The 23,680-nt window shown below is 54.9% G+C and overlaps 8 protein-coding genes across 8 annotated transcripts; 5 read left to right on the top strand and 3 right to left on the bottom strand.

The window, feature by feature from the left end:
- Positions 1-747: 747 nt before the first annotated feature.
- On the top strand, positions 748-2,664 carry LY79DRAFT_506431 (uridine kinase; the record flags this gene model as incomplete). Its single annotated transcript, XM_060553719.1, has 10 exons — positions 748-930; positions 991-1,068; positions 1,124-1,173; positions 1,278-1,422; positions 1,473-1,515; positions 1,577-1,662; positions 1,722-1,749; positions 1,800-1,841; positions 1,895-2,126; positions 2,181-2,664. The coding sequence occupies 10 exons, from the start codon at positions 748-750 to the stop codon at positions 2,662-2,664; spliced, it is 1,371 nt and encodes a 456-aa protein (XP_060418863.1).
- A 750-nt stretch (positions 2,665-3,414) lies between these two features.
- On the top strand, positions 3,415-5,910 carry LY79DRAFT_282146 (uncharacterized protein). The gene is made up of 2 exons (XM_060552124.1): positions 3,415-5,663; positions 5,718-5,910. Exons 1-2 carry the CDS (start codon positions 3,599-3,601, stop codon positions 5,732-5,734), a joined length of 2,082 nt encoding a protein of 693 aa, XP_060418862.1. The 5' UTR covers positions 3,415-3,598; the 3' UTR covers positions 5,735-5,910.
- A 56-nt stretch (positions 5,911-5,966) lies between these two features.
- Positions 5,967-7,593, bottom strand: LY79DRAFT_598478 (ribosome biogenesis protein Nop53/GLTSCR2). The gene is made up of 2 exons (XM_060561808.1): positions 7,302-7,593; positions 5,967-7,221 (listed from the first exon to the last, which is right to left on the bottom strand). The coding sequence occupies exons 1-2, from the start codon at positions 7,451-7,453 to the stop codon at positions 6,018-6,020; spliced, it is 1,356 nt and encodes a 451-aa protein (XP_060418861.1). The 5' UTR covers positions 7,454-7,593; the 3' UTR covers positions 5,967-6,017.
- Positions 7,594-7,726: 133 nt separating this feature from the next.
- LY79DRAFT_538360 (ras family protein) lies at positions 7,727-9,178 on the top strand. Its single transcript, XM_060556735.1, has 6 exons — positions 7,727-8,067; positions 8,126-8,151; positions 8,212-8,300; positions 8,372-8,501; positions 8,561-8,839; positions 8,898-9,178. The coding sequence occupies exons 1-6, from the start codon at positions 8,018-8,020 to the stop codon at positions 8,951-8,953; spliced, it is 630 nt and encodes a 209-aa protein (XP_060418860.1). The 5' UTR covers positions 7,727-8,017; the 3' UTR covers positions 8,954-9,178.
- Positions 9,179-9,723: 545 nt separating this feature from the next.
- On the top strand, positions 9,724-10,578 carry LY79DRAFT_506600 (Inositolphosphorylceramide synthase subunit Kei1-domain-containing protein; the record flags this gene model as incomplete). Its single annotated transcript, XM_060553740.1, has 2 exons — positions 9,724-9,765; positions 9,844-10,578. 2 exons carry the CDS (start codon positions 9,724-9,726, stop codon positions 10,576-10,578), a joined length of 777 nt encoding a protein of 258 aa, XP_060418859.1.
- A 1,323-nt stretch (positions 10,579-11,901) lies between these two features.
- Positions 11,902-17,588, top strand: LY79DRAFT_538354 (sulfite reductase hemo protein). Its single transcript, XM_060556734.1, has 4 exons — positions 11,902-12,309; positions 12,583-12,725; positions 12,804-17,198; positions 17,262-17,588. The coding sequence occupies exons 1-4, from the start codon at positions 12,267-12,269 to the stop codon at positions 17,289-17,291; spliced, it is 4,611 nt and encodes a 1,536-aa protein (XP_060418858.1). The 5' UTR covers positions 11,902-12,266; the 3' UTR covers positions 17,292-17,588.
- Positions 17,589-18,002: 414 nt separating this feature from the next.
- Positions 18,003-21,450, bottom strand: LY79DRAFT_538346 (MCM2/3/5 family protein). Its single transcript, XM_060556733.1, has 3 exons — positions 21,001-21,450; positions 18,579-20,938; positions 18,003-18,441 (listed from the first exon to the last, which is right to left on the bottom strand). The coding sequence occupies exons 1-3, from the start codon at positions 21,275-21,277 to the stop codon at positions 18,292-18,294; spliced, it is 2,787 nt and encodes a 928-aa protein (XP_060418857.1). The 5' UTR covers positions 21,278-21,450; the 3' UTR covers positions 18,003-18,291.
- Positions 21,451-21,493: 43 nt separating this feature from the next.
- Positions 21,494-22,697, bottom strand: LY79DRAFT_538344 (ribonuclease H1/H2 small subunit). Its single transcript, XM_060556732.1, has 3 exons — positions 22,315-22,697; positions 21,956-22,245; positions 21,494-21,904 (listed from the first exon to the last, which is right to left on the bottom strand). The coding sequence occupies exons 1-3, from the start codon at positions 22,454-22,456 to the stop codon at positions 21,863-21,865; spliced, it is 474 nt and encodes a 157-aa protein (XP_060418856.1). The 5' UTR covers positions 22,457-22,697; the 3' UTR covers positions 21,494-21,862.
- Between the last annotated feature and the right edge of the window lie 983 nt (positions 22,698-23,680).

The raw sequence follows: 23,680 nt of genomic DNA, 5'->3' as shown, positions 1-23,680 counted from the left end.
CTGAACAAAGAGAAAGAGGCTGGAGCGGAGCTTTATTGGGTTCCAGAGTTTGCGGCTGCAGGCCGGTGCTTGACGTGGGGCAGCCATGATTATGTAATTCCAGCCACATGAGCAGAAGCTGCAAGCGGTCTTGACGGGGTTAGAAGTGCATAGTCAGAGAGAGGCAAGTACGAAAACCGAGGTACCTCCCTAGGCTGTAAAACTGAGCAACGTGCCTGGCCGTCAGCGAGGTGTTGCAAGCGTCAAGACCATGAGCGCCATGCGACGCCCAAGAGGCAAGATAACACACGAGCACTTTTACTTCTACGTCGCTACTCCTTTTCTCCTTGTCTCCTGAGGCGTACTGTTAAGACCCAAGAAAAGCGACAATATCCTCCAATTGCTGAGGTTTTGGGCAACGACTTGCAAGACAACTACAGCGAGGAAAAAGTTCACTTCCCACTACCTGACCCTTAACGTTCAGAAGCTCCACTTGTCCAGGCTCGTCGAAGTCCAACATCCCCTCAGCGCTTATCTGGAGATAGGTCTCTGGACCCTGGCTTTTACCTCTTGTTTTCATTTAGTCCTTGAATTCCACTTCTCCTTCACCCGCTCGCAAGGAAGCAAATCCGCGGCTCCCAACTCCTCCTCTGCAGTGCCTTATCGTTGTCCCTTTGTCAGCCTGGCTGTAGATTCTTGAGTTGCTAGCTGCAGTCGACCAATATCATTGCCCCCCCATACCTCGACGTCGGCGACTTCCGACTCACAATGGCTGACGACCACAGCGGCACCGAATCTCATGTCACGGTCCAACGGCGGACTCACTACTCTCCACCGTGGGCAGATGTCAGTATCATCGGTATTGCTGGCAGTTCCGGCTCAGGAAAGTCCACTCTGTCGCATGCCATTGTAAGAAAGCTAAACTTGCCATGGGTGGTGATTTTGTCTATGGTATGTGTGCATCTACCCCGCCAAACGTCAACCACTGCCTCTGACCCGAAGTGATGACAGGATTCTTTTTACAACCCCCTGACTCCTGAGGAGTCCAAGAGAGCCTTTGACAACGACTTTGACTTTGATGCCCCCGATGTGAGTTGTTTCTTGTGCCTGCTGGGCAGTCTCGTTGTTAATCTTGTGTTTACAGGCCATCGACTTCGACATTCTCGTGCAATGTTTGCGAGACCTCAAGGCTGGGTAAGTTGACAAGCCACGGCGGTTGTATTTGCACTTGATTTCTATAATGGTGTTGTGTGATCGTTTGCTTTTACGGTGAAACAAACTAATCATCTCACCCTTAGTAAACGGGCCGAGGTTCCTGTTTATTCCTTTGCCAAGCATCAACGACTGGACCAAACCACAACCATCTACTCGCCTCACGTCATTATCTTAGAAGGCATCTTCGCCCTGCATGACCCCCGCATCATAGATCTCTTGGATATGAGGGTATGTTTCTCATTAGATCATCATATGAACTTAACCTGACAGTATTCTAGATATTCTGTGAGGCGGACGCCGATACATGCCTATCTCGGAGAGGTTGGTAACGTGCAGATCGGAGGTATTGTCTATCCAAATAGAAGCTGACCGTATTGGATAGTGTTGAGAGATGTTAAGGAGCGCGCACGCGATGTCGAGGGCATCATAAAGCAGTGGTTCAAGTTTGTGAAGCCCAATTTCGAAAAGGTAACGGCCCTCAGACCAGGCTCTTTTATTACCATCTGTTCTGACGCATCCATCTCTAGTTCGTCGAGCCGCAGCGTAAAGTAGCAGGTACTTTTCACTCTCTTCGCAGATCTTCTGCCTTGTTACTGACTATAAAGACATTATCGTACCCCGAGGTATCGAAAACCATGTCGCAATGGGTAAGTGGGCCGATAGAGTTAGGTCAGCAGCACTCAGCTAAAATATCGATTAGCAATGGTTGTTCAGTACATTGAGCGGAAGCTAATCGAAAAATCAACCCACCACCGGGCAGCATTAACACAGCTTGAGCTAGCTGCTGCCAGCGATCCCCTCTCTGACCGAGTTGTGATATTGGACCAGACACCGCAACTCAGGGCCATGTGTACGATCATCCAGAACATCGACACGTCGGCAGAAGACTTTATATTTTACTTTGACCGCCTTGCTTGCCTACTGATCGAGCAGTGAGTATATTTGACTTTTGAGTGTCCAAATATACAGGTGGCTGATTCTTTCAGGGCGCTCAACAATGTACAGTTTAGGGAGAAGACCATTTCCACTCCCCAAGGTTACAAGTACAGTGGACTTCAGTCGACCGGCGACGTGAGTGCGGTACTTGTCCTTCGGGGCGGTGCTGCCTTCGAGACCGCGTTGAAGAGGGTTGTTCCGGACATGAGGACAGGCAGAGTCCTTATTCAGTCCAACATACGGACTGGAGAGCCCGAGCTTCATTACCTGAAGCTGCCGGATAACATCGATAAACACGAGTCGGTATTGTTGATTGACACCCAGATGGCTAGCGGAGGTGCTGCACTCATGGCTGTGCAGGTTCTCGTTGATCACGGCGTTGCACAGGAGAAGATCGTGCTGGCATGCTACGCCGCAGGAAGGCTCGGTGTTCACCGGCTTGCCAAGGTTTTCCCTGGCATCACTATCGTTCTTTGCAATATGCTTCCGGATATCGAGGATCGATGGGTCGAAAAGAAGTATTTCCGATGCTAGCGTACACGCGTTTCTGGGGAATCTTACAACTACACTGGTTGTAGCTCACCTGCAACAAGGCGTTATATAGTAACAGCAAAGCCAGTCAGTAAAAGATCCATGGTAGTGCTGGGACAAACCAAGCTTTATATGTTGTGAGGCTCGGCGCAGTATAAGCTGGTCTCCAAATCAGCGACTTCCGCGGTGCTGCGCAATCAGAGACTCTGGTTTAGTGGTCGGCATGCAGGTTCAATTGGCCGAGCGAGACACCGAGAAGCGGGTATGGTGGTGGAGATTCCGGCACGCGGCATGCGTCCTTGACGTCGCTTACTGAGATCATAGTGTCGCTGCAAAACTGGTCTTGGCAGGAAAGGATCCCGTGAAGATCCTGTCAGCTCGGCGGACTGGAATGGCGGCGCCGACCTCGGGACAAAAGTCGAAACGAAAGTCCGAGTTGTCGGCGGCAGCGGCGATATGCAGTTACCATCAAGACTGGCAAAGAAATTTTGATTGTAGCTAGCTGCGGAAGAAAGTGCGGCGTCCTTTGGAATATTCTGGCGCTGTCGGACTTGCTGGGTAATTGCATGAGAGTCCTCTTCGGCCTAACCGGCTAATGACGTAGGTGCTGTAGCTGCTAGGATTGGAGCTCCTCGGGTTTGTCGCTCCTGACCTGACTTGACCAGCACTAGCATCATTACGCATACCTATGTCAGGGAGCTATCCCGCCAACGCTAGATCATTGTTTCCCGTAACCAGTACGCCTGAATTCCTATTTCTTGGAAAAACACAATCTTGAAGTCGTCCCCCCCGACCCAGTTCTCGGTACCTATCGCGTCTAGGAGACAGCAAACAGCTTCAACTGCTGCCCTTACATTCGTTTCGACATGACATCTTTCTGTTAGATACACACACGACTCCATCGTCAGACATTCCAAAACCGAGTCTCGGCAATTAAATGCCTCCTACTACATCGGCGCTGATGCGCCTCCCTCGCGCCGCGTCCCAGATCTCGCCAACCAGCCTTACTAAGGCTTATCCGATATGCCGACAACAGAGCATCGCCTCTCAGAGACGTGCATTTGCTAATTTGCCTCAACGATCACGAACAACCCGGACGCCTCTTGCCAACTCTTTCTTCAATGCTCATGGCTTGCCCAAAAGAACCGCCTTCCGATCCATCTCGGGCACAACTCCTCCTCATAAGCCCACTTCACGAATCCTGCGTTTCGCATACCGTAGCGCAGTATGGCTCGGCAGCGGTGTTATCTTCGTCGGCCTAGGTGTGGTAGGGTTCTTCATCTACGACGCTTCCACATATAAAGAACACCCCGATCAATTCGAGATCAATGTGTCCGAGCTGGCGTTGAACCCCAAGAAGGGCGGGCCCAAAAACCTACCCATTGCCGAAGTTTTGATCGACGACCTGGATACTGAAAAAATGACGAGCGCAAAGGACAAGCCAAAGCTGGTTATTCTGGGTGGCGGATGGGGTGGCGTGGCCCTCCTCAAAGAGCTGATTCCGGACGAATACCACGTCACTGTTATCTCGCCAACCAACTACTTTTTGTTTACGCCTATGCTCCCGTCTGCCACCGTAGGAACACTAGAACTCCGATCGCTCGTTGAACCGGTCCGTCGTATTCTTTCCCGCGTCCACGGCCACTTCATCTGCGCAAAGGCTGAGGACGTGGAGTTTTCACACAAGCTGATCGAATGCTCCCAAACCGACGCTCATGGCAACGAGACCCGTTTCTACGTCCCTTATGACAAGCTGGTTATCGCTGTTGGATCGACCACCAATCCTCACGGCGTCAAGGGGCTAGAGAATGCCCACTTTCTCAAGGACATTAGCGATGCGCGCAAGGTTAGGAACCAAGTCATGCACAACCTTGAGCAAGCTTGCGTACCGACAACCTCTGACGAAGAGCGCAAACGTCTCCTGTCCTTCGTTGTGAGCGGAGGTGGGCCTACCGGTGTCGAGTTCGCGGCCGAGCTGTTCGACATGCTCAACGAAGATTTGACGCAGCATTTTCCCAAGCTCCTCCGCAACGAGATTTCTGTCCACTTGATCCAGAGCCGCAGTCATATCCTCAACACTTATGACGAAGCTGTTTCCAAGTACGCGGAAGAGCACTTTGCCCGCGATCAAGTTGACATCCTTACAAACTCCCGCGTCAAGGAGGTCCTCCCCGACAAGATTGTCTTTACCCAGAAGCAGCCTGATGGATCCCTCGTCACTAAGGAGCTTCCCATGGGCTTCTGTCTCTGGTCAACTGGCGTCGCCCAGGCCGACCTGTGTAAGCGGCTGTCCGCCAAACTTGGCCCATCGCAGACAAACCGACACGCTCTCGAAACTGACACCCACCTTCGCCTCAATGGCACGCCTCTGGGCGACGTTTACGCCATCGGCGACTGCTCAACGGTCCAGAACAACGTAGCCGACCACATCATCACCTTCCTCCGCGGCGTCGCTTTCAAGCGCGGCAAGGACCCCGAGACCCTAGAGCTGCACTTTAGCGACTGGCGCGACGTGGCCAACGACGTCAAGAAGCGCTTCCCTCAGGCCATCAGCCATCTGAAGCGTCTTGACAAGCTGTTTGAGCAATTTGACAAGGACCAGTCCGGCACCCTCGACTTTGGCGAGCTTAGAGAGCTGTTGAAGCAGATCGATTCCAAGCTTACATCGTTGCCCGCTACGGCGCAGCGCGCCCACCAGCAAGGCCAGTATCTCGCACACAAGTTCAACAAGCTGGCCCGCACCTCGGATGGCCTTAGGGCGAACATGGTCCTTGACGGCGATATCGATTCCGTCGTTTACAAGGCGTTTGAGTATCACCATCTCGGCAGCCTAGCTTACATCGGCAACTCGGCTGTGTTCGACTGGGGAGAAGGATGGAATTTCGCTGGCGGTCTGTGGGCTGTCTACATGTGGCGGTCCGTTTATTTCGCGCAGAGTGTTAGCTTGCGGACACGTATCCTACTTGCCATGGACTGGGCCAAGCGTGGCCTTTTTGGAAGAGGTTCGTTACTGTTGTTCTATGCGATAAAAGGATTGGTTGCTAACAGTGATTTAGATTTGATGAGCTACTAAATCTAACTGCGGTGAAGTGAGAACGAGTCTTGATATTATTTTATGTTAGCATACTCTGTGGAGTACGAGGGACAAAATGCAGTGGACGACAAAGTCAATAGAGTTATCGGGTCAAAGGCCAAGAGAAGAGAGAGTAAAGTATTATGTAGATGATCTCTTCCGCTGCTAATATGTCGCTCAACTATTTGCAATTGCACATCTCGTAGGACCGAGTCAAGTTAAATTCCTAAATAAGCACGCTTTTGAATTACTGTCCCGATACCCTCTAGTGTGTGCCCCAATTTTAAATTTTGAAGTCCTTGTAGGACCACTTCTCCGTGAGCTTCGTCCTGGCTTGCTTCTTGAAGGGGATATGTCTCCTGGCCTCGACCCTGCCGCGGACAAGCAGACTGCGGTAACGGTCCTTGAGCAGGTTTCCCTCCGGCCTCAACAACCGCAGCGAGTCCTGGAGTTCGTCGGGAAGCACCAGCTCCAGATCCTTCTCTGGCAGCTTCATCTTGCCGAGCTGCCGTCTCCTCAACCGACCCTCGTCGACGACCTCGTCATCGTCCGCGTCGCTACCCTCGCCGACCTCCTTCGCCAAAGCCAGCGCGTTCTTGGAGGCCTCCCGCTCCGCGATCTCCGCAGCGATTTGTTTAATCTGCTCCGCCTGGGCTGCCTTCTTCTTCATCGCCAGCTGATGCTTGGCCTCGCGTTCGGCCTCCTTGCGACGCTTGATACGGTTCCTCTGCTGGGGCGTCTTGCGCTGCGGCCGCTTCAAGGACGGCTTGTCGTCGTCGACGCCGCTCTCGAACCCTTCCCAGGCCGAGTCTTCGTCCCACTCGGACAGTTGTGCGCGGGCCTCGGCGGCCTCGGCCTCAGCTGCGGACCGGGCAATGGCTTCACGCTTAACGCGCTCCGCCTCCTCGGCGGCTAGACGGGCTTCCTCCGCTGCCACGGCCTTGGCGCTCTCCTCTTCAAGTCTTTCGGCGTAGTCGTCGAACGTCGGGTTGTACGAGTACCCGCCCGTCGGCTTCAGAACCGCCGGGATCTGTTTGCCGCTTGCGACGAGGGAGAGTGGCTTGTGCTTGAGTGTCTTTGGGGGCTTGGCTTTCACCACGGGCGGGATGAAGTTGTTCTCCTTGGTGGTGCTAGGGTCTGCCTTTGCCGCCGCTACGAGGGCTGGCGCGCTGGCACCCCAGAGATCGTACGTAGCTTCCTGGGGGACGATGCTCGAGTCTTCTTGGCCGTCGGCAACCCTACGCAGGCGGTCGAGCTCCTTGTGCGAGACCCAGTCGGTGCGCTGACGCTTTACGGGGAGGAGGCCATTGGCCGTCTTGGAGTTTTCGTTTTCGCGCTTCCTACGGGAGGATACGGCGGGAATGGAGGAGCGGGCGGCGATGATCTCTTCTGACTTGAGAGTCTTCTTGGGTTTAGGGCGCTTCTCGATCTTGCCGACCGTGTCGAGGGTGAAGAGGTCGGCCGAGTTCTTCTCTGCGACGACACCACTTGGGGCCTGTTAGTATTTTGGCCATATTCTTGTGACAAGACAACTTTCCCCCCCTCTCGGGAAGGAGATGCATCATACCCCGTAATTATTTGCTTGTTCAGCTCATCGAGACCGTCCTGCACCTCGGTAACGTCGACGTTCTTCCGCCACGCTTTCTTGCCCTTTCTCGAGGGTTGCTTGTATTGCTGCGGCGCATCGCCTTCGCCCGAAAGGGGCTTGAGAACGGGCATCCTGACTGTGAACCAAGTTAAACAGGAGTGGTGACTTTTCGCGTATTTCGGGATGTGAAATGTTTCCCAGGGAAGACTTCCTCTGGCTGAAAAAGTCGATTTGCGCACCCTGCAGTTTAATGGTCGTCTGTTTCTGCACTGCACCACGGCGGGGCCTGGGCCGTCCAGAAATTTTTGAGATACGGTCGACAGGGTCTCGAGCTTATCGATTGTCCTATCAGTTATCAGTTATCTCCACGTGATGATCCCCGTCTTTCCGGCTGGATCCTCAGAGTGGATGACGGGATGTGCAATGCGCCTGAAGGGAGCGAAAGTTGACCTCCTTTTACCGACCGGTGCTCTCAACCAAGGTCGCGACCAGAAAATCACACGTTCCCCGCTGGCTCCCTGATCGCCCTTGATCTGTTATTTCTCTGTCCTTGGCCTCCCGCCTCGTCCCAAAACTCGTGTCCGTTGCATCCTGCACCTTTTTGCCGCAATCGTTAGTCTCGACTGTCCTACAAAGCAACCAACCCCCAACACCACGTCAAGCTTCTTTTTGATCAACGCGAACACTCGGCAACCATGGCGTCCGGCGCAAGCGGGTCGTACAACAATCCCCTCAAGAAGTTCAAGTATGATGCGCAAATACGACAATGAAAATTGTATATCCAACTGACGATTTGCAACCAGGCTTGTCTTCTTGGGTGAACAGAGTGGTAAGCTTGCTGTTTGCCCATTGGTATCTCTTGCCCTCGCTAATAAAATCCATGTTGCAGTGGGGAAAACATCTCTCATTACTCGGTTCATGTACGATTCATTCGACAACATGTACCAAGCGACCATCGGAATCGACTTTCTCTCCAAGGCAAGCTGTCATTATTCCTCTGAGGGTCGTCGCCTCGGCCCGGCCTGAACAGCTCGTCTAATCCGTTGCAGACCATGTACCTCGAGGATCGCACTGTCAGACTACAGCTTTGGGATACCGCCGGTCAAGAACGCTTCCGTAGTTTAATTCCTTCGTACATCCGCGACTCCAGCGTTGCCGTTGTTGTCTACGATATCTCAAGTATGTGGCGGACAAGGCGGACGGGAGAAAAGTGCCAGCAACTGACAATGGGCACACAGATGCGAAGTCTTTCCAGAACACAAAGAAGTGGATAGACGATGTGCGGGCCGAGAGAGGAAATGACGTGATCATTGTCCTCGTTGGCAACAAGACGGATTTGAACGACAAGAGAGAGGTGACGACCCAGCAGGGCGAGGAGGAGGCCAAGAAGAACAACCTTATGTTTGTGGAGACCAGCGCGAAGCTGGGCCACAACGTCAAGACGTTGTTCAAGAGAATAGCGCAGGCTCTTCCGGGTATGGAAGGAACAGACGCCGCAGCGCAGGCCTCTAGCCAAAGTGCGTATTTCCCCAAGAACAGTGATTATCGGACCGAGGTTTGCTAACCTCGTTGCAGTGATTGATGTGAAGACAACCCCGGCCCAGTCCTCGCAAGAGGGATGCGCGTGCTAGACGAAATTGGTAGATGAAAGTGGAAAACTGTGGCAAACCCAAGGCGAGACTTATGACGAACGACGGGGGGCTGAATGGCCGTTACGTTACGAGCATGACTGGCGGGGCAGGACATCTTAAGCATAGCGTGCAATGGGGATTTCAGCATTCAGCTGCAGTTTGTATAACAACGGGCTATAATCCACGGTCGCTAGTACATACCTACATTTAATGGCTCTTTTTCTTCTTCTTCTTGTCAATTCGTCCCCTATGATGCACGTAGTTTTCTGTCACTGGCTTTGCTGACGTGTGAGATGGTGATAGTGGCCGTCTTGACAAGAGGCTGGAAACTGGACTTCTTCACCGCCCGGGATCGCAGACCACCTCACGCTGATGATTCGGCGTCCGTGATGCCCCCCGGTGGGCCGTCTGTCACCGAATACCGGGGATGTGTGGTGGGCCGAAATCGATTGGCACGCTCGTTCCGCTGGGTCGTGGTGCCAACCAGCTGTACCTGCCAGCGCTCGGACGCAAACGCCGGGGCGTGACGCTATGCCGGATAGGTACGGTGGTGGGTTTCGTCATATGTCATCAACAACGCAGGGTCCTTCCACCCTTATTTCGCCTCGGATGTTTCCTATGTCATCCGGCGCTGCCGCTTTGTTGCATAAAGCCGTCGATTCCTCCAAAAGCTTTCCACTACTGAGCAGAGCTTTTGGACCCCTTTCCCTCTGACGCAATACGCTCACATACAATTTCTCACCTTTCGCAAAAGTCAACAACTGCGCAACATGGCGCCATCGAGATTCAGACTGCGCTTCCCGCGCCCAAAGGTATGCCTGGCACGATCGCGACCTCGTGACTCCGTTTGCCATCGTTAAGGACGCTGACATGCGATGCTTTCTCAATAGACGTTTCTGGGCTGCATCAGCCTCCAGACTGGTACTGAGGTCATTTCCTTGATTCTCCTCTTCAATAGGCTCACCGGCCTTTACGGTCTCCTAGCCATCCTCACGGGCTACGAGCTGTCGGTAACTCAGCTGTCCATGTACCTCTACTCGCTCGGCGTGGTTGTGCTTCTGGCCATGTTCATGCCCCACATCCGCAAGCAGAGTCCCTTTGAGAACCTCAGCCTCGCATGGCTTTACATCATCGACACGATCCTCAACGTCGCTTACACCACCTTCTTCGCCGTCAACTGGTATGTCAACAGTACGGCTCTCGATAAGCATCCGGGCAGCGCCAGCACCCCCACGGGCGCTGAGATCGCCGAGACGGCCCTTGCAAACGGCGCTCCCGTCGTCCCTGACGTGCCCAAGACGACGAAGCACATCGGCCCACAGGAGTCGTGGATGAGTCTGGGACTCGTCTGCTCCGTGACGTTGGTGCGCGTCTACTTTGCGCTGGTGGTTATGTCCTTTGCGCAGCAGGTGCTGCAGCGGTATAATGAGATGGGCTGGGAGGAGGAGGGCCGCAAGAAGGGCCCTGACGGCCCGTTTTCACAGGGTGAGCCCGGTGGCGAGGGATCTCGCGGTCGCCTGGGTCGCGTGATGCTCGCGCTCGGTCGCGGTTACTGGATGAGCGAGAGACCGCAGGATGAATGGGCAAGCGCGGTGAGCGCCAAATTCCGGCACGCCGGGGTTTAAGCATCTCGAAGTACGGAAAGCAACGGTGGTAGTTCGGTCGGGAATGATGGGTATCGGCGCGGCAGGTCGGCGGCATCGCGGCTGGGCTGACCGCCCTTGGGCGGGTCCGGGAACGGGGTTCGATGATGCCATTTCATGATGGTGTCATTGGTCGGCGGTGCATCGCCTAAATGGGGGAAGCTTTGGTCAATGTGGATAGAACAGCGCATGCGATGTGGTGGATCACCGGGCTCTGCGTGTTGCGGACTTGGTTTTCTTTTTTTAATAGCATGATTCCTATGTGATGAGGATATCGGCGTTTGGGACGGTCGGGAAGAGTGTATTCATTCGGCTCTGGCCATAGAGACGTCGAAGTGTGGGACTTTGGGCCATTGGTAAAGAAGGTTCCAAATCCCGAACAGGAACACCAGACAGGTAATTACAGCATAAGCCAGGCACCTACACTAGGTACATGGTGTGAATACACTAATGTTTAATAAAAGACGCTGATGTCAATGAGGGCGCGGTAATTGGATGATGACTCGGAGACCAGCTCATTGCCGATCGGGCTGGGCTTCGGAGAGAGTGTTCGGTAAAGAGCAGGAGCTGCAAGTGCAGTTCTGACCATTTGTAATCCGAAATACTCCCCGGGGCACTGGATTCGACGGGGTCCATGGCGGGATATGGAGCACGTTGGGGGGGTTGGGTGTCCGGTGTTAGTACATACTAACTACCTAACGACGTCTCGTCCCCGTATGAATGAAGGACTATTTTCTCCATCGAGCGGCCCAAAGGTATGAGAACTGAGGAACGAGTAAAAATTCCCGGCCGACAACGGCCTTTTTCGGCATTCGGCCATTGATTTCTGTCTTGAGACGGTAGACGCCTTCTGTTTTTGTCACCTTTCTCTACGTACTCAATGTCTCCTCAAGTGCCATCTTTCTTCGGATCATGATGGAATACTTTACTAGGAAAATCGATAACACGCGCTTCACTCAAGAAATTCATGATTAGTAGACAACACAAGGTTGTAATACAAGGATAGGGCCAACAGTCAATGATAAAGAATGGCAACGTATCCCAGCAGGTCAAAACATGTCGGAAATGGTACCGGTACTCGCGCCGGCCGTTGGCCACTGACTGGGGAGTGGCTGATTGCCGTGGCGGGCTTGGAGCATGTCCCTCCTCCCCAAAGCCGCAGCAAGGGCAGTGCGGCGGCATCAGTACGCCCAGCGAATTGGGACTGGGGGAGACGCTGCGCTAGCCGATCACGCAATCGACCCTGATGTCGACAAAATTCATTGTTTTCTGCGGGGCAAAATTCGTCGGTGGGAACGAAGGCCAGCAAGAGCAAGCCGTCGGCCTAGTCTAAGACGTGCTGAGGAGGAAGAAGACCTGGACCAGGGAATTAATATCCAAAAGCAGGAGACATCGGACTTGTTTCGCAGTTCTGCATTATTTCTTTCCCACCCCTTCGACTTTGCCTTTTCTCTCTCTCCCCCTCCATCGTCAACCTTCTTTACCGGTCGTCGTGTTGCTGTGGTTGCTGCTCCCGCTGTCGTATATTATTTACGTTTTCTCTTTTCTTGTACCGACAACTCTTCCGAAGTCGGGCTCGAAGAGGGAAAGAGAAGAGCAAAAGGCAACTATTAGATAGGGAGACCTGCGACTTATACGATACCCCCCTTCCTGAATTAAACAAATCGACAATGGCACCGACAAGAGGCCAGATCCAGACGCCTGGAGAGGCTGGTAAGCTACGCCCCGTTCCCCCTGTTTTACTGCCTGTAGCAGCGTTGTCCTCCAGCGCATTGCCCGCTATAGCTATAGCGAAGCTCCAGCGGCACTATCGGTGGGCCAATCAGAGCTCTGCTATTTGTCGCATCCCCAAGCGTCCAGCGGCCGTCACCAAGAGGGACGATGGACGATGGGAAAGACGGGAGAAGGCGGTGGTGATGGACAACCGCCCGCTGGCGCAGGCGCGGGCCAGCCACGATAGCATTGCTAACACTGCGGTCTAATTAGTTGCGAGAATCGCATACCTCTCCAGCGATGTCGTCGTCTCCGTCCAGCCCTCGCTAGCCAAGGACTCCGAGTTCTCATCCCACCTCAAGCGCTACGTCGCTCGCGGCGACAAGAGCCTCGTCGCAAAGGCCTCTATTCCCGAGGTGAGCATTCAATTCCCTTGCTCGTGGTCTTATCTCGGCGCGTGAAGGAACACATTGGCTGACAGAAGCCCCTCCCAGGTTCAATACGTCAGACACAATGCCGACCCCCTCCTCTCCGTCTTTGCGCCCTCGCGCGCCGGCAAGCTCGTCGCCGTCACGACATCCTCAACCGCCCTCCTGCCCGCAATCTCCCACCTCTACAAGCTGGCAAACTACCCCGTCGTCCTGCACGTCTCCCTCCAGCCTGCCGGCTTTCCTGACTTCTCTACCATCACAGCCATCCGCAACTCGGGATGGACCTTCCTCCAGTCCGAGTCGCTGCAGGAGGCGCAGGACATGGCTTTGACGGCACATGCCCTCGCCCTGCGCTCCGGCAAGGGTGTCGTCCACTTCTTCGCCTCATCTTCGAGCGACGACGACGCGCCCATCGATGCTGAGGACCCCGAGCTCGTGCGCCAGATTCTCGATGTTGACGCCGCGAGGCGCTTCCAGCAGCCGTCAAACGGCACAGGAGCGGCTGTCGGCATCTATGCCGATGACGGCCGACTGCCGATCGCCTCTGATCGATCCGACGTGCCGCCGACCGGCTCCTCGCCCATCAGTGGCCTGAGCTCCTCCGACCTCGCTTCGTCCGTGCACTCCAAGCTCGACTCGTCCCGGGCCTCGGTCCAATCTAGCGCCCAGCACAGCGTCACCGACAGCCCCCCCTCCGTCGTCTCCTCCAACGCCACCACCATTGACGCGGCGCTGCCCGTCGTCTCCTCCGATGACATCCTCAAGTACGCCAACGGCATCTGGACCCACTTCAAAAGGCTCACAGGCCGTGAGTATCAGGCCTTCTTCTACGCCGGCCCGACCAACGCGGAGAACTGCCTCTTCGTCTTCGGCTCCGGCGCTTACTTTTTCGGAGATGTCATCGACCAGGCCCGCCGCGGCGGTGACTTCTCCAAGGTCGGCATCATCACCCCGAGGCTGTACCGCCCTTGGCTCAGTTCCGCTCTGGCCGATGCCATTCCCAAGTCTGTGAAGCGCATTGCCGTCCTCGAGCAGATCCACCGCAAGACGACGAAATGGGGCCCTGTCCTCCTCGATGTCCTCACCAGTGTGAAGAGCGGCTTCGGCGGCGTCCAGACTGTCGTCGGTTACCAGCTTGGCTACATTGACCCCAAGACCGTTATCCAGGCTCTGCGTGGCGTACTGCAAAACCTGACTTCCGAGTCCCCTGTCCAGAACCTCGAGGTCGGTCGCAAGGACGTCCCCCAGCAGACACTAGAATACGGGCTTGAGAAACCCCAGGTTGAGAACTCTTACACCAAGATCCTCGACCAGCTGTTCGGCCAGAGGGCCTATGTTGCCAACGCGCTAAAGGCCAGCAACGCCGGCATCAACTCTTCCATCCAGGCCAGCCCCGAATTCGGCTTCGGTTCCCTGTTGGCCCGCAAGGAGCGGCGCCAGCGCTTCGTCGGCGAGGTTAAAGAGGCTGCCAACAGCAACCAGTTTGTGACTGATGCTCCCAAGAGCTGGCTCGCCCGCTGGGCCGCAAACGAGGCCGATGCGAAGAAGGCGAACGAGATCGCCGACGACCTCATTCCTCGTCTTGAGACTGATGGCTCCTCCATCGCCCGCAGTCTGTTATCTAGCAAGCGCCTGTTCCGTAAGGAGTCTCTTTGGCTTGTAGGATCCGACGCCTGGGCTTACGACCTTGGCAACTCTGGCGTGCACCACGTTCTGGCCTCTGGCGAGAACGTCAACATGCTCATCATTGACTCGACTCCCTACTCCGAGCGTGCAGCCGCCGACGCCAACCGTCGCAAGAAGGACATTGGCCTGTACGCCATGAATTTTGGCAACGCCTACGTCGCCTCGACCGCCGTCTACGGCTCCTACACTCAGGTTCTGCAGGCCATGCTCGAAGCCGATCAGCACAATGGCCCCTCGGTCGTCCTTGCCTACCTCCCTTACTTCGGCGAGACCGATTCTCCCCTGACTGTATTGCAGGAGACCAAGAAGGCCATCGATGTCGGCTATTGGCCCCTATACCGCTGGAACCCCGCCAATGAGGCCAAAGGCGAGCCCAACTTCACCCTCGACTCTGAGCGCATCAAGAGCGAGCTTAAGGCCTTCCTGGACCGCGACAACCAGTTGACCCAGATCATGCAACGTAATCCCGTCTTCGCTGCCAATCTATCGCAGGACTTTGGCACTGAGGTTAGAGCCCAGCAGAAACGTAAGGCCAAGGATGCCTACGACCAACTGCTCGAGGGCCTCTTCGGAGCCCCTCTGACGATTCTCTATGCCTCCGACAACGGCAATGCCACCAGCGTTGCCAAGCGTCTCGGTAACCGCGGCAAGGCTCGCGGCCTCAAGATCAAGGTCATGGTCATGGAGGACTACCCTGTTGAGGACTTGCCTTCCGAGGAGAACATCATCTTCGTGACGTCCACCGCGGGTCAGGGTGAGTTCCCCCAGAACGGCCACGCCCTGTGGACCGCTCTGAAGGACAACACCGAGTTTGACCTCGCCAACGTCAACTACTCCGTCTTCGGTCTCGGTGACCGTCATTACTGGCCCCGCAAGGAGGACAAGATATACTACAACAAACCCGCCAAGGACCTCGACCGTGTTCTTGCCAACCTTGGTGGTAAGAGACTTGCCGATGTCGGGCTCGGTGACGACCAAGACCCCGATGGTTACCAGACAGGCTTCCAGGAGTGGGAGCCCAAGATCTGGGCCGCTCTTGGTGTCGACAACGTCGACGGTCTCCCTGAGGAACCCGCTCCGATCACCAACGAGGACATCAAGATTGCTTCCAACTTCCTTCGCGGTACCATTGCTGAGGGTCTCAAGGACACCAGCACCGGTGCCATCTCCGCCGCGGACCAGCAACTTACCAAATTCCACGGTACCTACATGCAGGACGACCGCGATGTCAGAGACGAGCGCAAGGCCATGGGTTTGGAGCCCGCCTACTCTTTCATGATCCGTTGCCGTCTGCCTGGCGGTATTTCCACTCCCCAGCAGTGGGTGCAGATGGACGACATTGCCAATGACCTCGGCAACGAGACCATGAAGCTCACCACTCGACAGACCTTCCAGTTCCACGGTGTCGTCAAGGGTAAGTTGAGGCCCGCCATGCAGGCCATCAACCGCGCGCTCATGACCACCATCGCCGCCTGCGGTGACGTCAACCGTAACGTCATGTGCAGTTCGCTGCCCACGCAATCCAAGTATCACAAGGAGGTCTGGGCCAGCTCCCAGAAGATCAGTGACCACCTGCTGCCTTCAACCACTGCCTACCACGAGATTTGGCTGGCGGACGAGAATGACACCAAGACCAAGATCGCCGGTGATGCTGTCCAAGATTTTGAGCCTCTGTACGGGCCTACCTACCTACCCAGAAAGTTCAAGATCACCATTGCTATCCCTCCCCACAACGACACCGACGTCTACGCTCACGATATCGGCCTGATCGCCATCAAGGGCAAGGACGGCCGCCTGGAAGGCTTCAATCTGCTCGCCGGTGGTGGTATGGGTGCCACGCACAACAACAAGAAGACCTACCCCCAGGTCGGTCGCATGCTCGGCTTCGTCACGACGGACCAGGTCCACATCGCTTGCGAAAAGGTTATGCTCGTCCAGCGCGACCACGGAGATCGCAAGAACCGCAAGCACGCGCGTCTCAAGTACACCATCGACGACATGGGTGTCGACGTATTCCGCTCCAAGGTCGAGGAGCTCTGGGGCCAGAAGTTTGACAAGGAGCGTCCGTTCGAGTTCAAGTCCAACGTCGACACGTTTGGCTGGCAGAAAGACGAGACGGGCCTCAACCACTTCACCTTCTTCATAGAGAACGGCCGTATCGAGGACACACCCGAGTTCCAGATGAAGACGGGCCTGCGCGAGATCGCAAAGGTGCACAAGGGCGAGTTCCGCCTCACGGGCAACCAGCACCTGATCCTCAGCAACGTCGCCGACGAGGACCTGGAATCTATCAAAGCGTTGATGAAGAAGTACAAGCTCGACAACGTAAACTTCTCCGGCCTGCGCCTCAGCTCCTCGGCCTGTGTCGCCTTCCCCACCTGCGGTCTTGCCATGGCCGAGTCGGAGCGCTACCTGCCCCAGCTCATCACAAAGCTGGAAGGCTGCCTCGAGGAGAACGGCCTGCGCCAGGACTCGATCGTAATGCGTATGACAGGTTGCCCCAATGGATGCGCCCGTCCATGGCTCGCCGAGGTCGCCTTCGTCGGAAAGGCGTACGGCGCGTACAACATGTACCTTGGCGGTGGCTACCATGGGCAACGCCTGAACAAGCTGTTCCGCCAGAGTATCAAGGAGGACGAGATCCTGGCCATCATGAAACCGCTGCTCAAGCGGTACGCGGTCGAGAGAGAGGAGGGCGAGAGGTTTGGCGACTTCTGCATCCGTGTGGGCGTCATCAAGGCTACCAAGGAGGGACGGGACTTCCACGAGGGGGTGAGTGACTGTGCTGAATGAAAGCGTTTTATCACCGCGAGATAGTGACTAACGAGACGACAGGTTGCCGAGGAGGAGTCCGATGAGGAATAAATTGCATTGAGTAGACGGATCAACACGTCAAGAAGCGGGAGGAGCAAGCATCGGAGAGACCGTCGAAGACATTAGAAGTGGAAGGGGGCGGCAAAAGGAAAGTACAATTTGTAAGATGTATGTTTTATATCCGCTTTAGCTTCAGCATCCGGGGGTAGGCGTTGCGATGTTTTGGTTTTCGTTCGTCATATATCAAATCCAATTTAAAAGTTATACAATCTTGTTAGCTCGAATGGATGTGATGATATTCATGTCATAGCTGGTCTCGTGAGGTTCGGCTTCTCTGCGGAGCCCTTTACGAGATCAGACGCAAGCTATATACAAAGAGGACTTGCGTGTTGACATATCAAATGGCGAGAGGAGGGGAGCAGGAATGCCAAAGACAACCGTCAGCCAGCTCAGTACGTCCGATGAAACCCAAAGATGGAGAAGACGCGCCGTCCGTTTGTGAACCAATCGGAATGGAGTTTTTGTCGCAGCTTCTCTTGCATGTTGTAAGCCCGCATTGGGTAGTTCCACGGGGTTTATGCCGTCTTTGAGAGGGAGGGTTATCAGCATGATGAACCCCCACCCGAAGCTGCTCAAGGCTGGTGGGACTTGGCTTTCTCAGGAGCGTTTGAGTGGCTGAACTCAAGGTGCTGGCCGAGCGAGGCGGACTGGCTCGGGGAGAAAGCCCACAAGCATGTAAATCGTAACATGCACGTATAATCATGGAATAACAAACATTAGTCATCTGCTAGGTGGGAATCTCTTTTTTCATATGCATCTTATCTCGAGTAAGACAGTTCAGCTCGTCCGATCAACGCCCCAACTCCTAGGCTGCAATAACACAAGCCCAAAATCCCTTCCCACCCATTCATGGCTCGGGGGGGGGGAAAGTCTCCAAAATGCCGCGGACATTAGCTTACTTTTTTTTTTCCTACTCATGATCCTCGTCCAAATCAGGCCAGTTACCTCAAGGCCACTCTCAAAGGCGTCAACACTTATGGGACGGAGTTACTTAGAAGTCCTCGACAGCACAGTTGGGATGCAGGACGTAGATGATGCGCTGCTCCGCCTCGGCGGCCGCAGACGCTCCCTCGCCTGCCTCGCTTTCGTCGAGAAGACCCTGGCCACGGACAGCCATGAGAATATTCTCCTGTAGCATGAGGTTAGCTTCCATTTTAACATCGACAGCAAAAAGAAAAGATCACATACCTTGACCATCCTCTTGAGCACCTTCTTGGCCAACGCCCTCTCCTCCTCGGCGTGTGCAACATCTTCCAACTCATCTTCCTTCTGCTCCAGATACCATTCCACGAGCGCATCATCTTCGACGCCTTCTCCGTTTTCAGCCTCGGCCTCAGCGACGTGCTCGACGAACAAGTTAACCATGCTCGAGTACTTTTCGAACGTGATAGTCTGCTTGGGGCGGGCCGCGGCCGCTGCTGTCCCTTCGGCTCCGTCAACGACCATGTCACCCTCTTCGACTGGTTGGCCTGCTGCCTCAGAGGCCGCACGAAGCAGAGCTGCGCCCTCCTCTGGGAACTCCTCGTCGTCAATTTCGACATCATCATGCTCGACGGAGATGATACTCTGTCTGAGCAAGTTGAAGGCCTCGGTAACCATAGGTGGTTCGATCTCCTCCACACAGTTGGCCTTGGCGATCGCCTCTGATAGACGGATCATACTCTCCAGTTGACGGACGGTAATGCGGTATGAGTTCTTCCCGATTCCGCCCTGTGCGTCGTCGGCGCGAAGCTCCTTGTAGTGTTTAACAAGCAGCTCTTTAGCCTCAGGAGTGAACTCGGGTCGGAAGGTGCGGGCAAAGCGGATGTATCTCTGCAGGGTTTCGGTGCTGAACTCAGGCTCGATGGCTTCGTCGCGCAGCTGGTGAAGTCCAACAATGTGCTCCGCAAGGTGGCGATCAACGGATTCGTTGCACTCGTCGAGCACGACAAAGAAGAGATCGAAACGAGACATGATGGGGGCGCTCATGTTGATGTTGGCGCGGAGCGTCGTCTTGCGGTTGTAGCGACCGCCAACTGGGTTGGCGGCAGCAAGGATTGAGGTGCGGGCGTTCAAGGTGGCCTGGATTCCAGCCTTGGCGATAGAGATAGTCTGCTGCTCCATAGCTTCATGGATGGCGACCTGGTCGGCGATATCCATCTTGTCGAACTCATCAATGGCGCAAATGCCGTTGTCTGCCAGCATAAGGGCACCGGCTTCGATGGTGAAGTCGCCTGTTTCCTCATCCTTGACCACAGCGGCTGTGAGACCAGCAGCGGAAGACGCCTTGCCACTGGTGTAGACGGCGCGAGGGGCGAAAGAGCAGATGTACTTGAGAAACTGGGACTTGGACGTAGAGGGGTCGCCTACGATGCAGATGTTGATGTCACCTCTCAGCTCCATGCCTTCAGCTGTGGTTTTGTGCACACCAGACATAAGTTGAAGCAAGAGTCCCTTCTTGACAACTTCATGGCCATAGACCGTCGGTGCAATCGAGTTTACCAGTCGCGAGTAAATGTGATCGCTATGGACCAGTTCGCGCAGCTCCTCGATTTCCGAGGAATTCATGGATGCAAGTACTGCGGCTTGAACATCTTCAACCGACTCTGAAGCATCATGAGTGTTGTTTTGGGTCAACGAGTTGATGATGTCTGAAACCTGCCCACTTGATGCCTGGCCCGAGTTGGAAACATCGGGGGTGACCATGCAAGCAAGGAAAGCCAGACGGTAGGTAAGATCGCGGACACCAAGTGCTTTGAGACCACTGACGCCAGAGCCGCCCACATCGGCGCCATTGGAATTCTTGTCGTCTCGAACGGCACTTGGTCTCAGACCGGGCAGACCCATTTGGCTAACATCTGGCACGACGATGAGCGCACCGGTGAAGATACACTTCTCTCCAGCTTTGGCTCGGTCTACAATCTCTCCGCGCATGATAACGTCCATCGTTCTTGGCATGCTCCCCGTAGGAATCTCAGAGCTGTTCTCTTGGATGCGCACCTTTTGCCAGTCGACGAACGTGCTATGTCTGATATCCAACTGCCACGCCTGGCGGTTCAGGCAGGTCATGTTGGGACACTGAGTAGGCTCCGTGTATCTGAAGGTCTGTTCGACGTTGGGAACAACCGTCCTGCAAGCCTCGCACACAAAGGTACCAAGAGAAAGCTCAGGGCGAACTTCTGACGTCCTCGTGACGGTGCCGGAGATGGAGAGGAGCTGGCCGATGTTGGCCGCCCTGAGACTGCGGACTCGTGAGATTAGGGGCAGATTGTAGAACGCAATGGCGAAAAGTTTATCAGTTTGCTGGTTGGCTGTCTTGCCGCCCATTTCTGTTTGGCTAGCGGAACCCAGCTGGCTTGCGGTCGAGTTGGTAGGGTTGCTGGAGGAGGTAGGTTGCCTATGTTCGCGGAAGTACTGCGGCTCATGCTTGGCGATCATATTGTGCAAGGCGGCGGTAAGGAAAGGCATGAAGCGGTAGTAGCCACGCATGATGCCATCTGCCAACTCGCCGTTTTGCCATGTCACCAAGTGCTTGAAGTCCACATAGAAGGTGGACAGCTGGTATGTGCGCATGCCGTGAATCTGGGCAATATAGTACTTGTCCGTTGTGACGGCGCTCGATGTCGGTGCGCCAGAAGAAGTCGGGTCGTCTATGAATCTGCATTTCAATATGGTCAGATATGCTACGTAGCGAAGGAAGAGCAAGAGGCCGCGACTCACCCTTCGATAAAGGACTCAAAGTGGTCCTGAACCATCAGACCAATCTTGTCCTCGACGCGGGGAATGTTTGTGATGTCGGGTATCCTTGATCCGCGAGGAACCTGATCGTCAGCAAAGCCCTCGGCCTCATCGTCGCTGACAGCACCCATGCTCTCGGATGGCGGCACTCGTGGCCTTCCGCCAGCGGAGGAGCTGGGCATGAAGGAGCGTCTAGGGGTACCCGCCGCGCGGGACGGGGCATCCGACATTATGAGGCCGGCGTCGCTGGAGGGAGCCATTGTTGACAGTATGTCGTCTGCAGCAGCTGCAAAATATTGTCGTTTGGGGTGGGAGGTCAACAATGGGTAAAAGAGGCGCAAGGGACGGGAACGAGGCTGATATGCGGGTTGTTGTTTTTAGGCGGAGGTGGTATTTTGGGTGGTGGGATGCGATGGATCCTTTTTCGCATTTGGAGGCGGAGACAATAGGGGGCTTAATTGATTTTTGGCGCGTGAGGGGCAGGAGGCGCGTCAGCGCGCGTTGCTGGCGCGACGGCTTTAATTGACTGCATCTGGCGCTAGTCCAGTTTGAGAATCATCCTCAATCCGGAGAGTACTGTTGGCGGAAACTTGGGATACGCCTACAGGTGGTAGGTATGTACTGTAGGCATATCGCCGCGAAACAGACAGGGCATAAGGAGTTGATCATATTCTGAAATCCAGATAGAGAATTCGAAGCTCGGAGCTTACTTGGCCTTTTTGTACTCATTCTGCTTCGCACAGCTCCCATAACGCCTAAACCATGCAATGTTCCTGCTACTCCGTGCCCACAGAAAACCGCAGTGTACAGTTCCCTAGAACCAAACTCTGCGAGCCTTCGCCCGCCTATGCGCCGTTCTTCATCTCCGGCGAAGGGTACGAGTGTACCTGCAAGCAAGTTAGTCAACTTCATCTCTTAACACCCACAGCAGGACACACCGATTCGGCGACAGTCAGCCATTCCTCGATACTCCTCACGTAAGGATCCGACGCCGCCTCGGCGCTCGACTCGTGACCCCAGATGACTATCTCGTCAAACACAGCCTTGACGTCCATGGTTCCCAGCTCGACCAAATCGCCTTCGGCCCCTTCTCCCTCGTCCTCGAGTTCGAGTTGCTGGGCCTCGACCTCGTCGCTCTTTTCCATAACAACGCCTCGGTATTGCTCTGGCAGCTTGACAGTCGTGCCGTAAAGTTTCCGACCACGAAAGTATGCCAAGGGTTTCCCATCTATTGACTGAAGTCAGCACCAACTACACATTATCCTTACAATCATCGCTCGGTCGGTAGATGGCTCACCTTCTGACCGAACAGGATTCCAGAAGGTATTGGCATCACCAATCGGTCCATTGTGGTGTATGCGACATGGCAACAGGTTGGCGACTGCTTTGCTCTTTTCATCGGATTCGTTGGACCGAATAGAGAGAATTGCTTTCGACATGGTGGCCTGTCTTGTGTGCTCAGCAACGGGGTCGGGTTTGTTGATGTGTGTTCATTCGCTCCGTGAGTATTCGTACCAGACGCGTCCAAACCCCACAGCGGTCCTCGACGACGCGAATTCAATTAAACCGCCGATAAGTGAAATGCGATAAGCAGACCCATCATTATCGATAAGACGTTCTGGGCTGCCGTGTGCACGGGCCGCCTTCAGGATCACTGTTTCACCAACCCGGGCAGTCATCGGCAGGGGCTGGTGTATCACTGCAGTTAGGGCGAAAGGTAGAAAAGACCTCCCCACCACACCCGGCATTGACACTTGCGTTGGTGGCTGGCTGCGCTTGCAGGCGAGAGACATGAGTGACAAGTGAGGCAGCCGTCAGGCACGGTCGATGAGACTTTCGGATCGGTATCTGGAACTTGTCCAATCCTCAAGCAAGTCAGCCCCACTTCATGGCGTTCTTAAATCTCTTACTAGGTAGTAGGTATTCGGATGGGCGACAGGATGGATAGGTAGGTTTGCTCGTTTTCCTGGGGGCCGGGTTACCTAGGTGTTTTGTGACAGGGGTGTACGGTGTGACAGGTGTGTCCCACTGAAATGCTAGACTCTCGAGGCTCGGCCGTCCCCTGACTCGAATACCATCTTGCCGCCGTACCATCCGGTCGAAATACCTATCATATTCTCTCTGCCATTTTTTCCGTCGACTTATCCAGAACTCTTCAGCGCATCGCTATCCAGGGTCCATGCTCCCAGTATGATCTAGACTCTGGAGCAACCAGTTGACATGGACCGACAGCCCTGCAATGGGGGAAAGCCAAAGTCTTGATGTCATAGACCCTAAAAGACCCCAGTTGCGGTCGAGAAATTCCGCGCAAAGCTCCGCGAACTCGCCCAAAGACCCTGCCGCACGATGCAAGCTGGGCCACGCCTTTACGGCAGGATTTCTTTTACTAATTTCCGTCGACCCCGATCATCGAGGTTTGAATGGTCGATCGGCCGGTCTCCTACCAAGACCTAAAATAAGCTTTCATCAAGGCGAACAGTACGGAGTTAGTACATACTGAGTAGGGGAACCACTGCCTGCAGCCTACTGCGCCCAGCCAACTCGGGGAATAACTATTATGTACTCTGCAGTCGGTGCAATAACGACTTGTTGAGAGTCTTGGTCTGGAAACGCTCCTCTCTGTCGGGATGCAGGGACTTGCCAAGCGCTTTTGCTGCCGTATT

The sequence above is a fragment of the Colletotrichum navitas genome (genome assembly GCF_030913465.1).
Source record: "Colletotrichum navitas strain CBS 125086 chromosome Unknown LY79scaffold_5, whole genome shotgun sequence".
Lineage (NCBI taxonomy): Eukaryota > Fungi > Ascomycota > Sordariomycetes > Glomerellales > Glomerellaceae > Colletotrichum > Colletotrichum navitas.
The sequence above is the reverse complement of the archived record's forward strand: the minus strand, read 5'-3'. Positions and strand labels throughout refer to the sequence as shown.